Source organism: Gallinula chloropus (genome assembly GCF_964237585.1).
Source record: "Gallinula chloropus genome assembly, chromosome: 6".
NCBI classification, from domain to species: Eukaryota; Metazoa; Chordata; class Aves; order Gruiformes; family Rallidae; genus Gallinula; species Gallinula chloropus.
Window position 1 is genome coordinate 26,001,094 of NC_140091.1, and position 15,716 is coordinate 26,016,809.

Here is a 15,716-nt window from a genome sequence, read left to right on the forward strand (position 1 = left end):
GCAGGGTAATCGAGGCCTTTTTGTCTTTTTTTAAAGGAATACTGAGTTTGTGGATGTCAGGGGGGTGGGATCTTGTTTGTCTTAAATAGTGACAGATAGAGGGTGAGGAAGAGGGACCTCTGAGGAGGAGATGGAGGGCTTCACAGAAACTTCATCTCACAGGAAGTATTCAGCAGACGTATGCTAGTCTAACCTGTGAGGGTGTCTCACTCTTCTTCCTCCTGTAACTGTAGACTGCAGGCTTCTATACAAGCTCTTCTAGATTGCATTGAAGTAGTAGACTGTGAAGTCTAAGCTTTCTTCTTTGAGTTGTAATGTATTGAGAATTGTTGTGTTGCAGCAGTATTGGAGCCAAAAGTAAGACATGGTATTAGGGAGGTATAATGCAAAACTACAGTCTGGCCTGATTTGAATTAATCTTTAGTCTTCTGTGTCTGTCCTTTGGTGGACATTCTGTGTTCAAAGACAGAATTCTGTCTTGCTCATTAGTAACTGACATTTCTTGACTCACTACTTCAGTGCTGTTATGAGAAATGATCCAACCAGTGTCTCTTAAAATTCCCACATTTGGGTGTTTAAGCTCTTGATTTATGTCTTGGTGCCTCCCTCAGTGGTTCACTCACTTGGATTGTCAGCACATTCCAAGCTGGAATATTCTGTTTGTCTTGCTGTTCCTTGCTTTCAGTGGACTAACAGGCACAAGTCTGTCTCATGGGTGTTGGGGCTAGCTGGGTGCTTCAGGCTTCCTCGAGCTGACCTAGTTTGGAAATTGTTGCAGCATTTTCTGTGAGGGACTTTTGTATTGGGAGGCCAGGCATCTCCCATCTGCAGGACTTCCCACAACTGATGTAGGACAGAGCTGACACACAGTTCCCACAGCTGAAAAGCCATATTCAGAGAGCAGCCCGAGGCAGGCTTTAGCGATAGGTACATGGGTGTTCATGGGCAGAGGTTTGGGAAGTGCTTGGGAAGACTTGCTTAGCTGCTGGAGCCAAGTTTAGTTGAATAACTAAGTGAAGAAGCTATGTGTTGAGCTTTTTGTTCAATGTTTACATTGGAAATGGTACATGCAAACTTTCTTAGCTCTGTAGAAGCCAACTGGAAAAAGAAGACTTCATAGGCTTTCAAGTACAGGTTCCTAGCTTTATAAACTTACACAGGATAGATTTACTGCTTTTAAAGGCTAAGAGAATGACTGCATTTTTCTATGGCCTTGTGCTGTAACTTGTTTCAAGCAATTGTTACCAAATAGCAGATTGCTCAGTGGAACTAATCTCTGGGCCCTCTGAATATGTCCTCTTTGATTAGTTGTTTTCTCTTTCAGATGCTATCTTAAGTATGGTGAATATTGCTGCTAATATGCTTGGAGCCAAAACTGAGTCACCTGAATCTGAAGGTATTTTTTTAGATGAAAAGCGTTCTGGAAAGTTTAATTTCTCTTTGTTGTTCTGCTTAATTTTTGTAAGGGGTCAGATCTATGTTAAAGGACTTTTTCTGCCTTTTTTATGGCACACTACTAACTGTGAGGCATGGAACAAAGATGCTGAATTTGCTGACAAGTGAGCAGATAGATAATGTATGTGTTTGATCAGCTATGTTGTATTTACTCTGTTACACAACTTCAGTTCTAAAGTGCTACTTCTTCCTGAAATATTTTGAGACTGTCCACAACATCATATACACAAACTGGCAGTAGCACTTTCATTCAAATACCTTTGGCATCTGCAGTTACATTAGTGCAGTTAACCTAAAAAACCCCCAAAACACCAGACAGCTTCCCAGATCATTGAAAACAAACACTCTCAAGTTTTTTACATTCACATTTTCCTGTTCCCTGCAGCAGGGAACAGAAGCGTGTCTGAAAATGCCACTGCCACCCCTGCAACCTCAACAGCTGCACCAAGACTGCCTGAACCGACTCCTGTTCCTTCACCAGAGTAAGTGATTGGGGTTTTTTCAGTGTGTTCCTAGCAGAGACTGACACACCAGTGTGAAACCTTTGGTAGTAGAATTCACTCAGATGTGGCATACTACCTTAAACCAGTGAAAAGAGGAGTGTTTGGTGAAGTGTGTGGCATGACAGAGTACTGACCAGGGAGACCTACTACTTTAGTTACTGTTTGTAGCTGTTACTGTTATGATTTGTTTTAACATTTGATTAAATGACAAGACACATTGCTGACTGTCTCAGTTGTTTGTATTACTTTGCTTAGAGGCAAGAGGAATGTTTTCTTGCTCTGGGCTCCTGCAGATTTCTTGGGTGGAAACTGACTTAATATTCTTCTAGGTTTTGCAGGCTGTCTCCTGTGAGGGAGACTAATTAGGAATGTAAGTTGTATTGCTCAAACTTCAGTTAATTGTATTGACAGAAATTCTGGTTTAGAAGCTTCTAATTTTTTTTTTTGCTAAGCTTTCCTTGATGAAAACATGTATGAGAAGACACAGAATTAGGTTGAGAGGAGTTGTATATAGATATTCTATGGGTTTGGTTTTTTAGTTGCCAAAACATTTCTAAACAATTATAATCTACTTAGATCTGAGGCTCCAGCACTTAAATGTTTAGACATGACTTGTGCTGTTTTTAGTGGTTCAGTGGTTTTCTAGCACTGAGAGACTGAGAAGGTCAGTGGGAAGGTTGCAATTCTTGCATTTGAAGATGCTGCAGTAGAGAGAGATGCTTGCCATGTAAGAGCTTAGTGATGTGTTAACTGATGACTTCTCAGGGGTAAGGGAAGGGGTGATTGAGAAGGCTTTTGCTGTTTTTGAAGCTAGGGTTGAAATAACTTGTTTGCAAATTGGGATTGAAAAACACCAAGAAAATACTAACTTGGTGAATTTCTGACTGTATCCAAACTGGCCCTTGGTCACTGGACTGAGCTTTGCTGACTTTCCCAAAAGATCCTACTTCTGTAGTCTTCAGAGCAGGTGTGTACATCTGTTGAAGTAACATCCTGTTTTCAATTCTTTCTTTGTAGACTTGTTACTACAGATATTCCACAGATAGATAAAGAGCAATTAATTGTGGATTTGACAAAAGAAAGCCCTATTGTTCAGCTAGTGCAGGAGTACGAAGAGGATACAATCCAGTCAACAGTAACCCTGCTGCCCAGTGACGATCAGGAAGAGGACGCTTTGGCATGGTTTGAACTTGAGACAGAGAGGTACTGCTGTGACATGGCAACAGCATGCTGTATTTCCACCTTTTCAGAGTATCTCTTCAAGTGGTGTTCAGTTGCAGTAGCCATGCATCGGCAGCATAGTAAAACTGAAGATAAACAAGGAGAAGGTTACTCTGCTGATGTTCAGCAGCCACAGGTGGTTCCGACCCAATCTATGCATGCAGCAGTAGATGAGCCTCTGCCTGAACAATTAGACAGCAAAGTTGAGACACCTTCTGGGTCTGCTGTTGTAGTTGACTTCAGCAGCGTGGTCCATGAGGAGATCAGGAATGAGACCACAGATTCAATTGAACTGGAACCAAGCCGTCCTCAAACGGTCTCTCAGTCCCTCCTCTTAGAAGTTACTTCAGAAGTTAAGCCACTGCCCACAACAGACGTGGCACTGGAGCCTGCAAAAGAAGATGGAGGCCAGGTAGCACCACGTGTGACTCCCCAGGTGGACATTGCTGAGGTGAGTGCAGAAACAGAAAAGGCTGAGAGCTCTGTTGCAGAAGAAAACCCTGTAGCTTCTGAGACCAGCGTGGCCACTGAGGTAAAGGAGTTGAGCACAAGAGAGCCTATTGCTACTCCAGTGATCTCAAAGCCTCTGGAGACCGTTCTGCAGCCAGAATATACAATGGGCATGTCAGCCAGTGATGCTGGAGAAGGAAAGGAAAGCACTCCAGAAATGCAGAAACCTGTTTTGCCTCCTGTTGAGTCTCCTGTATCTGCCGAAACAAAGGAGGAGGACCAGGCAACTGAAGAAGCTTTAATGTCAATCCCGGTCTCCGGAGGGCTGCAGAGAACAGCTACTGACTTCTATGCTGAACTGCAGAATTCAACCGACCTGGGCTACGCTAACGGGAATCTCGTTCACGGGTCGAATCAGAAGGAGTCGGTCTTCATGCGCCTGAATAACCGCATAAAGGCCCTGGAAGTAAACATGTCTCTCAGCAGCCGTTACTTAGAAGAACTGAGTCAGAGGTAAGTCTGAGGAAGACCCGTATGAGTCTACCATGTGGGACGTGGTTTTAGTCAACTGTACAAAGTAACACCAGCATATGGAAGGGTGATACAGTGGAAGTTGAGTGTAACCTAAATCACAGCATAAAGCTTTGTGGAAAGATGAGAAAAAAACCTGATCCTAGGTAGCTGCCAGGGGCTTAGATGACTGTAGGTGGCAAGGGTTTTTCCCTTCTGTATTTGATAGTTGCATTTGGTTTGTTTTGAGAAATTGCTAGGGGTTTCTTAAAAGGATAAAATGTTTCCAGGGTGCAAGTGCTAATCCAGTCAGTAATCCTCCTAACAAATAGAGCACACCCTCCTGTTGTTGCTAAAATGAATGACAGCCTTACAGAGCCTTCTTTACTGAAATGATTGTTTCCACTTAAATGACCATGTTATCTGTAACAACTGTTGTTGAAGAAGGAAACATGGTGAGGGAACCCAGAATTTTCTATGACTGACCTGTGTAAATTAACATTTACCTGTGATGCTCCTTAGGCAGAGGAGAATTAGCAAATCGTCCCTGCTTCAGAATTGGTTGCAAGGAAGGGACTTTTGTTATATTTACTGTTCGGTTTTTCTCCTGGCAGTCAGTGTTTTGGAGAGAATTCTCCATAGGGAATTCTAGTCAGATGGTGCTGAACTCTAAGGTGTTGAAATAGATTTGACTTGAACCTTGGAAAAAACCTACATCCCTGTTCAATGTTTGAAACTGAAAAGGAAATACCACTTGGCATTTCATAAAACTTCTTTGGACTGAGAGAAGCTTTCCCCTTGCATGGAGACAGATCTGCTGCTCAATTTTATGAACTAACACTTTAAACCTTTATGCTCTGTTTTAGGTACCGAAAGCAAATGGAAGAAATGCAGAAGGCTTTCAATAAAACAATAATAAAACTCCAGAACACCTCAAGAATAGCAGAAGAACAGGTATGGCTTGTTGGAGAAGGTAAATGTTTCCCTGCTTAGGAAAGTTGACTTGCAAGGAAGTGCGGAAATTCTTTGAATTGAAGATTTGTTAGCTGCCTTTTAAAAGCAACTCCATTCCATGCTTCCAATTTTTTTTCTCTGTAATAGATTTTCAGAGTTGTTACCAGTATTTTAGAACAAAGCCACTTTAGCTCTGTTTCCTTATTTTATATTTGAAGAAAAAAAAATTGTCAGCTGGTAATGACTGAAACTCTTGAATGTATTCTCAGTGAAAGAAGTTACCCAGGTAGTTTCCAGCCCTTGTTTCTTGCAGATGAAGTAAAAACCATTTTTTAAAAAAACTTGAATTGTTTTTAATCTCTGATTTAAAGTGTAGATAGATGATTGCCCTGAAGAGACCTCTGCCTCTGAAAAAGAGGAGGTGCACAGTAATGGCTTATGCCAGATTTAATTTTGGAAGTGTTGTGCATGTAACAAAAGCTTTAGTTAATTCTTTAAAATGAGCTTTAAGGAAGTGGGAGCTGAAGGAAGGTTTCCCCTGCTCTGCCATCCTAGCTTTCCTGAGCAGCTGTGAAATTAATTACCAGAGCAGGCTTAATCCCAACTGATCCAAAAACTACTTAAGTGCAGTCCCAGGCCTGTAGTTTCCTCATCCATCAACAGTGAAAAGAATCACAGCATCCCTGAGATGCTGGTTGGTCTGAGGTGCTTCTCTTGGTTGACCTCCCTGATAGTCTGCTCACTTTTACTTAATCTCTCCTAGGATTAAGAATCCTGGTAGGACTTTTTATGGGAAGGCAATGATAGCTGCAAAGGACTTTGTTACCTGGTTCTGGCTGTCTGGGGCTCCTGTCATTAAGCGGGTGACATCATCCCTCTTATCTGCCTGGTCATCTCCACGTGTATTCTGTAACGTGACAGTACTTGTCTCCTGATTGGCATTGCGTGGTGCTGGCCACGTCAGCTGCCCTCAGTGGTGATGGCAGACCTTACTAATGAAATGAACTAGTCACAATGTTACAAAACATTATTTGATAAGTGAAAATGTTGGTGTTTTGTAGCATGTGTATGACTAATGTTACTTAAACAGTTTGAAATGTCATGTGAAAGTCATGTGGAAAACAGTCCTGGCTGGGTTATATGGCTACAATGTGCCTGTCTGGGTCAGAGTGCCAACTTGGTACATGTGAGTACACAATGGTGGGAGTCTGAGAACTAAACAGCATGGCCATGTCTCTCCAACACAGGACCAACGGCAAACAGAAGCAATCCAGCTGTTGCAGGCACAGCTCACCAACATGACGCAGCTAGTTTCCAATCTGTCATCAACTGTGGCGGAATTGAAATCTGAGGTAATTAAAATCAACATCATGGCACAAGAACTCAAAGGAAGGAGACACATAAACACATCTCAGTTTGAAGAGGCCTGCGGTCTTTGAATGAAGCTCTTTGTTTGAGAAGTTGTCTGTAGCGTTGCTTTCAGTGCACTTTAGCAGCTGGTCAAGGGAGGGGAGGAAAGTTTGAGTAGCTTGAGCTGTCTTGTGCACAGCAAGATCAGGAATAATTTCTATTGCCACCCTGCTAGCCTAGCCCCATGATCATAGTCTGAGCTATTGATAACATTTAGTGGGAGTCGTGGAATACTCGGCCTTCCTGTAGTGCATTGGAATGGATATTCTGTGAAATGTTACGTTATGAAACTAGAAAACCCACCACTGACTTTGCAGTGTCAATAATGGGATTCATTGCACATCCAGGAGGTTGCCACCTCGAAGGGAAACTGTAACATCCTTCAAGAACTCTTCTAACTGGTTATATCGCATGGCTTTGCTATGCAGCGTCAGTAAAATGGGATGCTTTGTGATGTTCATCACTTAATGTTGTCATTTAATTAGTAACAGACTCTTGCCTAAGAGCTGTAGTGTGCAAGAGTGTGCTGGTCACTTACAATTGGGTTGTAGTAATAGACAAGTGTGTGGAGTGTTGGACTCTGAGCTGCAGAACGGGAGGCTCATGTGGTTAAGGCACCTTCTCCTTTCCTGCCTGGCTACTGTGGTCTTTTGAGACTCACCCATGTGTTAGTCTGAGACCTCTACCCATTACAACACAGGAAGTTGTGTTCCTGGTCTCTTCCATAGCCTTTATATGACTTCTAAGATCTTCTAGTGTGTTTGAGGGGGTTTTATAGGAAAGCAGCTGTGCAACTGCATTTTTAAACATCTGCAAAATACCCTTGGATTTCAGCTTCCATGTAACTAGTAAGCTTCATCTGCCAGTCTCCAGCAGTGGACACGCTTGAAAAAAACCCTTCTGCTGCCTTGTGAAATGGAGGAGTGTTCAGAAAGATGAAACCCACTGAACCAAGGGAATATAGTGGTGCTTATTCTGCAAAGTACTGTAATGTCAGCTGATGAAAAGCACCACATTTGAGATAATATTGCATCCGTGTCAGCTGTAAAACAGAAGTTACTTCCTTAATGCACGTTCTCATGGGAAGGATGTTACTTTCACATAGGTTGGCATGCCCTTTGCCAGGGGCAGCTGCTGCTTGGAGTTCTGGTAGGATCATAGTGAAACCTGGTCCTGTGTTACCAGTTGTAGTGGCTTTCAGCCTTCCCTCCTCAAATGCTGGGTAGCCAGTAGGCTATGTCACACCACCAAAACACCACACAAACTTGAGTAAGTGTTTAGTGAAATTTAAGGGAAGTGACTTGAAGACATGTCAGTTGTGTTCTTTTAAAGACTTTAACTTTTAAAACAACAGAATAATAGTATCCTTGAGTTATTTTTTGTCTTTAACAACTGTATCCAATTCTTCCAGGTTTCTGATCGGCAAACCTACCTTGTGATTTCTTTGGTTCTCTGTGTCATTCTGGGCTTGGTGCTTTGTGTGCAGCGGTGCAGAAGCACGTCTCAGTTCTGTGAAGATTACCTCTCAAAAATTCCCAAAAGTAATCACTACCCTAGCCCCAAAAGGTAACTATTTGTATTTGAAATTAAATTGTTCTTGCAGCTCTTTACATAGTGGTGGGGTGAGAGGTAATGGTTTTAAACTAAAGCAGGGGAGTTTGAGATTAGATATGAGGAAGAAATCCCTGCCTTTGAGGGTGGGAAGGCCCTGGTGCAGGGTGCCCAGAGAAGCTGTGGCTGCCCCTGGATCCCTGGCAGGGTTCAAGGCCAGGTTGCATGGGGCTTTGGGCAGCCTGGGCTCCCCATGGGAGGGGGATGGGACTAGATGGGCTTTGGGGTCCCTTCCAACCCAAGCCAGTCTGGGATTCTGTGATTCCTAGATCTGCTGGGACTGGCACATATGCTTTAATTCTGAGTCTTCTTTCTGCAAACTGAAAATACGTAGCAAAGAGCGAACACTGTGTTGTGTAACGAAGTGCAGATGCTCTGTGGCAGTGCTCTTCTAGTGGCATTTTTGGGCTACTCTGCTTAATGTGCCACGATAGGTCATTGCAAAGATAGAACTGTGCCTGTTTGTCAGGCTTTCTTGGGCACCTGAGTGAATGATTGTGTCCTCCTGCCAAGGATGCTTCTTAATGGAAATATGTGAATGTCAAAGTCCTGAGGAAAAAGTGTTTAAAACTTTTTTTTTTTAATTCTTCCCCCAGATGCTTTTCCTCCTATGATGATATGAATTTGAAAAGAAGAACTTCTCTTCCACTGGTCAGATCACAGTCTTTTCAGCTAGCTGGTAAAGAAGGTATTGTTCACATGTTGTATGTCTAGACCATCTTAGTGCTGTGCAATGCCTGTGGTACTGAGTGCATGAAAAAGGAATTGTAGGTTGATGTCTGAGTACACTGGATTGTAGTTGTTCACTAGCTCTTCTATAGGACAGGGTGGTTCATGGACAGGTTACCAGGCACTGTGCTAACCTATGCTAAGACATTTAACGTAGTCTGAGCATCTGTGGAGTATGGCCAGTAGTATTCTTGGGGTTGTTAGTAGCAATCCATGCATATGCATTCAAGTCTCCAAAGCTATGAAGCTTGCAGAAGGTGGGTGGGTTTTTTCCAGTGCTGGGTGTGAGAAGTCAATGTGCTACTTTTCAGAAGTCTCTATAGGCTGTCTTTGAAACTTGGCAGATACTTAGGATCCAAATCTATCTTCTGTAGAAAGAAAACTTGGACAGTTTGTCTTGGCTTGAGCATAAGGAATGATACAGTCTGTTCAGGAGTGACAAGGAGTGATGCGGTCTTTTCAGTGTTCATGTTACACTTGGGACAGCTGAATTTTGATTTCTTGGACCACTGTTGTCATGCAAAACCAAAATGCAAATTACAGTAACTACCAAGCGTGCAGCTGACTGCTTTTCTGGGTGCAGCAAGCTTTGGGTTGTACTGTGAACAAAGCTGCATGAGAACTCTGGAGTTGGATTGAGAACATGCTGCAAGAGAGACTAGCGAAGTCATAGGCTTTTTTTTTCCCAAAACCATGCTTTTTCCAAATTCTCCCCTGCTTTGGCTTGGAAGAATGATTTACAAAGCCCTGAGGGGGGGAATGCCAGACTGGTCTTGTGTCAGCATGAGCATCTTAAACATCTGTGCCCTTGATAAGTACACTCGTGCTTCTGGTAGCTGCCCTGGCAGGAGCAGGCAACATCTTAAACACTATTGTAGTGGTAACTACCTTCTGCAGGCTTGCTCCTTCTCCCAAAGGATGTTCTCTGCACCTCTCCTATGGCCTTCTATATCAGGAGGTCAGGTGTTTTCAAGTGTGTCTGACAGCATGAGGGAGTCCCTCAGTGTTGACTTTGCTCCCCAGTTTTGCCTGTTGTACCTCTGTTGGCGTGTGATAAGTGGTGTGTTCTGTCACGCTGCTAGTGTTTAGATTTGTGCTCTAGAGCTGGCAGTGTCAGGGCTGCTAAACTTCTGTTCCCTCTCTCACAGCAGATCCAGAGGACCTCTACATTGTAGAACCCCTGAAGTTTTCTCCGGAGAAGAAGGTAGGGTGGCTGTGGGGAGGGCTGAGCTGCGGGTGTTTCTGCCGGCAGGTGGGGCACGTCCTGCTGCCGCCCCCTTCCTGGGCTTGGCTTCTATGTCCTGCCTGCCTTCAGAACCTAACTGTCTCTTTTGGGTTTTTTTTGAACTTCTGGTTTCAGAAAAAGCGTTGTAAATACAAAAGTGAAAAAATAGAGACACTGAAGCCAACAGCAGAGCCTGCACATCCAGTAGCCAACGGGGAAATTAAAGGAAGAAAGCCGTTTACGAACCAGAGGGACTTCTCTAACATTGGGGAAGTTTATCACTCTTCCTATAAGGGTCCCCCGTCTGAAGGCAGCTCCGAAACGTCATCGCAGTCTGAGGAGTCCTATTTCTGCGGCATTTCAGCGTGTACGAGTCTGTGCAATGGGCAGACCCAAAAGACAAAGACTGAGAAGAGGGCTATAAAACGAAGACGGTCTAAAGTTTCAGACCAAGGGAAGCTCATAAAAACTCTAATACAGACTAAGTCGGGGTCAATGCCAAGCCTGCATGACATAATCAAAGGAAACAAAGATCTCACAGTGGGAACACTCGGTGTCACGGCAGTTTCTGGACACATGTAAAACTAGATAAACTTCTCAAACAGGAGAGTGTTTGTTCATTTGAGAACAGTCTGTGGTATTCTGTGGGAGGATAGTGGGAGACGAAGAGCTCGACTAATTGGAAAGTATTCAGAAATTTGGTTTCTGCCTTTTTAAATAGATGGGATTGTGTCAATCTTGGCTATAAGCTGCAGCTTTACAAGGCTGATAATTTCCTATGAGAACAGCTTGGGGGTGGGAGGGCAGGGTTCATTTTATAAAGGTTTTTTTTCACAGTTCCTGGGGCAGAGATTTTTTGAAGCCCAGTTTGTTGGGTGGAATAGGGATAAAAGCCTAATCCTCTTCCTTTAGCTTTGTTCCTATTTCTTGCACCTTCCCATATTTATGTGCCTTTTGTCTATTTATAATGCCACTGGAAGAGGGGAGATACAATTGTTTGTCATTTGATTTATTTTGTAATTTCTCTAGCTTTTTTTGAAGATGCAACACTACAGTGCTGTGAAGGGACACGTGTTGGCCTTCAGCTGGACTCAGTAATGTGGACTGGATACTGTAAAAATACCAGTAGCTGGACTTGCCTGCCTAGATCCCGGTTTTGCAAACTCAGTTGAAGAAGGTGTCTCACTAGGGACGGTCATCCTGTCTGTATTTCCACCTTCGGTTACCAGTCGGAGCTGTAGTCTGATGTACTGAATGAGTGACAGTTGCTTTGTAGGGTTTCCTGTGTACAGTGGGATCTGAGGCTGTTCTCTCAGGTGTTGTGGAGTTTGCAAAGCCTTGAAGCCTGAGGGGTCAGGTCAGTTCTAAGTGGGCACTGCCGTAGCGTTTGCTTTTGTATTGGCTAACAAATGTGCAGCGTTTGTATGGTTGGTATTTTCATATCCAAGTGTTTTTTATTTTGACTGTGACTGTATTTGGATACTATAGGATGTGTGATTGCTGCAGTGTTGGGTGTGTCTGAGTGAGTGGAACAAAAGGTTTTCCCTTTTGGCAGGTGTTACAGGTTCATGTTGTAAAAATAAGTTAACTTATTGAGCACTTTTAGTGGTACCCTTTTTAACAGATCTAATGCCTTTCCTGGGTATTGTACGTAATGTGACTTATTTAAAGCCTTTGGTTTTTTTGCTGCTTTCTTGTTAGTTTATGAATTCTTTAAGGTGATGTACTTTTGGAGTTGATCTGCACAATTAGCCAGTCAGAGCATATGAACCAGATGTTAAAATGTGGATTTGGAAGGGTTTCAGACCTGGATGAGAAAAATACCACCTGAGTGCAGCGTACAATGTTGTGGAACAAGAGTATGTAACTACAGAGCTGTAGTGCCATTAGAAACTGTGAATTTCCAAATAAATCTGAACACTTTGTCTTTATTTTATTGGCATTTTTCCTTTGGAAGTGAAACTTGGGGCTTAACTTCTTCTCTGACAAGGACTAGTTTTTGAATTTCAGTGCAGAATCAGGACTGGGGTCCTTTGGGCTGTAATAAAGGGTTCACAAGCTTATTGGTCAGTCTAGGTGTGTTTGTTTAAAAACAGAGAAGGGGAGGAGGGAAGCGGAAGGCCGAATGTTTGCCTGAAAGTTTGGCTGTATAAAAACCACCAGAAAAGCTTCTAGGGGATGTTGGGTCACATCTTGACCTGGGGGTTCCTTTCAAGTGGCAGCTTTGTGGGAATGACTGCAGGAGGCTGCTTCTTGGCACTCAGCACTAAGGCTTGAGAAATGTGAAAGAAAACGTTATGTAGTCACTTAGCATTTCAGCTCGGAGCTTTCAGCTTGCGCCTTACTGGTCCCTTCTTCCTAACTGGTTTCTAGCAAGCAGAGCAGTGCTGCATGTAGCCAGATGCCCAGTTCACCTGCTGTCCAGCATCTACTCTGGGCAAACAAGACCTCTCCGGTGCTCAAGACTCCATCATCATAGGGAGCGCTGGGATTTTAGGGAGTTGAATGTGGTGTCTGTTGGGGAGGAGGTTGGGGGGCTGTTTGGTGTGGGGGGTTGTGTGGTGCTGGTTTTCTTCTTACTGATCTGGTTGTCAGAGGTGTGTTTTCCTTTACTGCCCTGGCTATGGCTGAGCTGTCCTCATCAGCACTGGTGGAAGCTGGATTTGATGGAATTCTTCACAGCCCACTGCTGTACTCTGGTGATAAACCAAGGGCGGGCAGACCTAGAACTGCAGAGAATGAGGCCAGGCCAGTCATGATGCAGTATGCAGATGAAATGTCTCTAATGGGAGTTTATGCTTCCTTGGCTTTAGCTGGCCTCTGAAGTGTTGGATGAAAGCAAATCTGCTTGTGAAACTGAATTTGGAACCACAAATGGTGATGGACGTGCCTATCGACTACACGGTGTGAGCATGCAGCTCTGGGCAGGGGGGTTCGCTGTTCCTGGAAGCAGCGGTTCTGTGGGTGGCCAGAAACTTTCCTTCCTCATCCATTTTTTCCATTTTGCTGTAATGGACAACACTTGTTCTGCATACGTTTCCTTCCTGGACTGGATAACCCCACGGCACTGGTGAGCAATCCTTGAAGGCCCATTGGAAATGGCAGCTGAGGAATGAATAGCCCTCCACCCAGTCAATAGGAGCTGGTGTGAATTCAGCTGGAGTGACGGGCAGCCAAGGCACTGCCCGGTGCGGGCTGTTCCACTATTTTCAGTACCTGACTAACAAATTGGGGTGCCATGGTGAAAAATACCCACCTGAGGGGTTGTTCTTGTGCTGGGTCACAGAGATGGCTGTCGGCATGTCGTGGTTTTGCATAGCTGGGTGCTGGGAGAGAACAGGGGCTGCAGAAAATGGCTGTTGTAAGTAGCTGCTGCAATGCTCTGCTGGCCCCAGATTGTAAACGTCAGCCAATTCAAGGCCAAAGTTGCAGCTGACCAGGGCCAAGCCAATCGGCATTGGTCACAGCGCCTCTGAATCACAGTGAGGAGAAAAAAAAGAGGAAGCAGCTGCATTTTGTCCCCAGAGAAGGGAGTGAGAAGATCTAAGGAGCTGTGCAGACACCAAGGCCAGGGAGGGCAGGGGAGGAGGTGCCCCAGGTGCCGGAGAGAAAGATGCCCCTGCAGCCCGTGGAGAAACCCATGGTGGAGCGGGTGTCCCCCACCCCGCAGTCCATTGAAAAGGCCAAGACCCCACCTGTAGCCCATGGAGAGGCTCCACACTGGATGGAGCAGGTGGAGACACAGAGAAGATGCTGTGACATGCGTTGGAGCAAGCCCCTGCCAGCACTTGCAGCCCATGAAGAGAAACAGAGATGAGCAAGAACAGGTTTGCTGGGGGGAGGCTGGTGACCCTGTGGAGGACTGGGACTGAGAGACATTGTGATTTATTACTGCTCACCATAGCAGTGACCCATGCCAGGGCAGCTGGTGAAGAGGTAAAGCCCTGTGGGAAAGGACTCATGTTGGAGAAGTTCATGGAGGACTGTCTCCTGTGGGTGGGACCCCACAGGGCAGCAGGGGGAGGGTGTGGAATGAATGACCCTCAGCCCTGGCCGAGAAGGAAACCAATTTGCAAGGGACTGACCAAAGCCCCCATCTCCCAGTCCCTGCCCTCCCCATGCCACAATGTGGGGGAAGAAGGGAGTGAAATCATGACTAGAGTGAAGTCTGCTAAGAAGGGAGGGGGGAGGAAGGTAGAGGTGTTTTAAGATCTGGAAAACAGCTCATGAAGTGACCGAGAACCCCATCTCCCTAGTCCCTGCCCCTCCCCCCCCCCCCCCCCCCCCCCCCCCATGCCATGATCGGGGGGGGGGAAAAGGGAGCAAGATCATGGCTAAAGGGAAGTCTGCATAGAATGGAGGGGTGGGAGGAAGGTGCTACCAATACCCCCATTTTCCCCAGTCCCCTTGTGCCACAACGGGAGGGAAGAAGGGAGCATAATTCTGACTACAGTCTGCTAAGAAGGGAGTGGTGGGGGGAAGGTGTTTTAAGATCTGGTCCGTTTGTATTAAGACCTGGTTGCACTTCTCATTACCCGACTGATTTCACTGTTTCTGTAGTGTAGTGTAATAGATAGTTTTCTTTCCTTCACTTTAATGGGCGTCTGGCCTCCCACCGGGGCTAAACCACCACACAGCAGCAGCGACTCCTGCAGATGAAGCACATCTGTCATAGAGTCGCTGCTGGTGTGTGTCAGCCAGAGTGACTTTCATGTTCTCATACGCTCCCTGACCACTTCAGCTACACCTAGGTGTAAACTTTCCAACCTAAGTGTAGGTTATGCTTCAGCCAGCATCCGAAGGGACTGATGGAGCCGATTCTGCTATTGCAAATTTGAGTGTTTTGGCAGTAGACTGGGGATTGAACCACAGCTTCCGCCTGCCGCTGCTGCACCACTTTTAATTCTTTGTAACCACTTTTTTTTTAAAAGGCTCTTAATGTCAAATTCTTACTGCTTAATGTTAGCCTTTCATGTGGGCTCTTGAGTCATATTTTACTTCCAGTTTTATTAATGTCACACTGACTCTAGCTTTCAAACTTGATTTTTTTACTCTGGTGATATCACACCTATTAAATTCATCTTAATTTTCATATAGAGAGAGTAGTTTCCAGTGATAACGGCTTCTAAATCGTGACAGACCCCTCTGGTGCTGTGGATGCTCAAAGGGAGGGCCCATCCCTCTTGTGGCGTCGCACAATACGGTCGGACAGTTGTTGCGGTGAGGTACCAAGAAGCCAGCACACACATGCAGCTGCGAGGACTGCATCCTCACAGCCCTTGAGCCTGAGGTCAAAAACTACTATAGCAACACACACCTTGCTGTTTGTTGATGGGCAGCCTCCCAAAGGCATGGTAAGTGATCTGCTGGCCACGTTTGTCAAGGTTAGATTATATTCATTAAGCATCAGAGTGGAAACCCAACGTTTTTAAAGCACGCGAACTCCACCAGCTGTGCCGCACTGGTACGTAGGCAGCTAAAGTATAAGGTGGCTTCTGCTCCTGCCAAGTTAATGAGACAAAGCAAGATGGAACAGCTTAACACGCTTCGCTTCACTAGATGCAAACATGTTCCACTTCATTTGGAACAATTAAAGCGCAGAGCCCCGACCACAAAGCACTGTGGGCAGGCGCCAAGCGGCGTGTGTC

The 15,716-nt window shown here is 45.0% G+C and overlaps 1 protein-coding gene across 1 annotated transcript in view; it reads left to right on the forward strand.

Annotated features, from left to right (window-relative positions):
* SUCO (SUN domain containing ossification factor) overlaps positions 1 to 10,737 on the forward strand; it is a gene marked incomplete at its 5' end in the record, with an annotated part of 38,403 nt that extends 27,666 nt beyond the window's left edge. The window contains 9 exons of the mRNA XM_084266206.1: positions 1,325 to 1,396; positions 1,841 to 1,937; positions 2,976 to 4,142; positions 5,006 to 5,093; positions 6,341 to 6,445; positions 7,915 to 8,069; positions 8,711 to 8,802; positions 9,992 to 10,047; positions 10,204 to 10,737. Coding sequence (XP_084122332.1) covers positions 1,325 to 1,396; positions 1,841 to 1,937; positions 2,976 to 4,142; positions 5,006 to 5,093; positions 6,341 to 6,445; positions 7,915 to 8,069; positions 8,711 to 8,802; positions 9,992 to 10,047; positions 10,204 to 10,650 — 2,279 coding nt within the window. The 3' untranslated portion in view covers positions 10,651 to 10,737. The remainder of the gene's footprint in view (positions 1 to 1,324; positions 1,397 to 1,840; positions 1,938 to 2,975; positions 4,143 to 5,005; positions 5,094 to 6,340; positions 6,446 to 7,914; positions 8,070 to 8,710; positions 8,803 to 9,991; positions 10,048 to 10,203) is intronic.
* Positions 10,738 to 15,716: the final 4,979 nt, after the last annotated feature.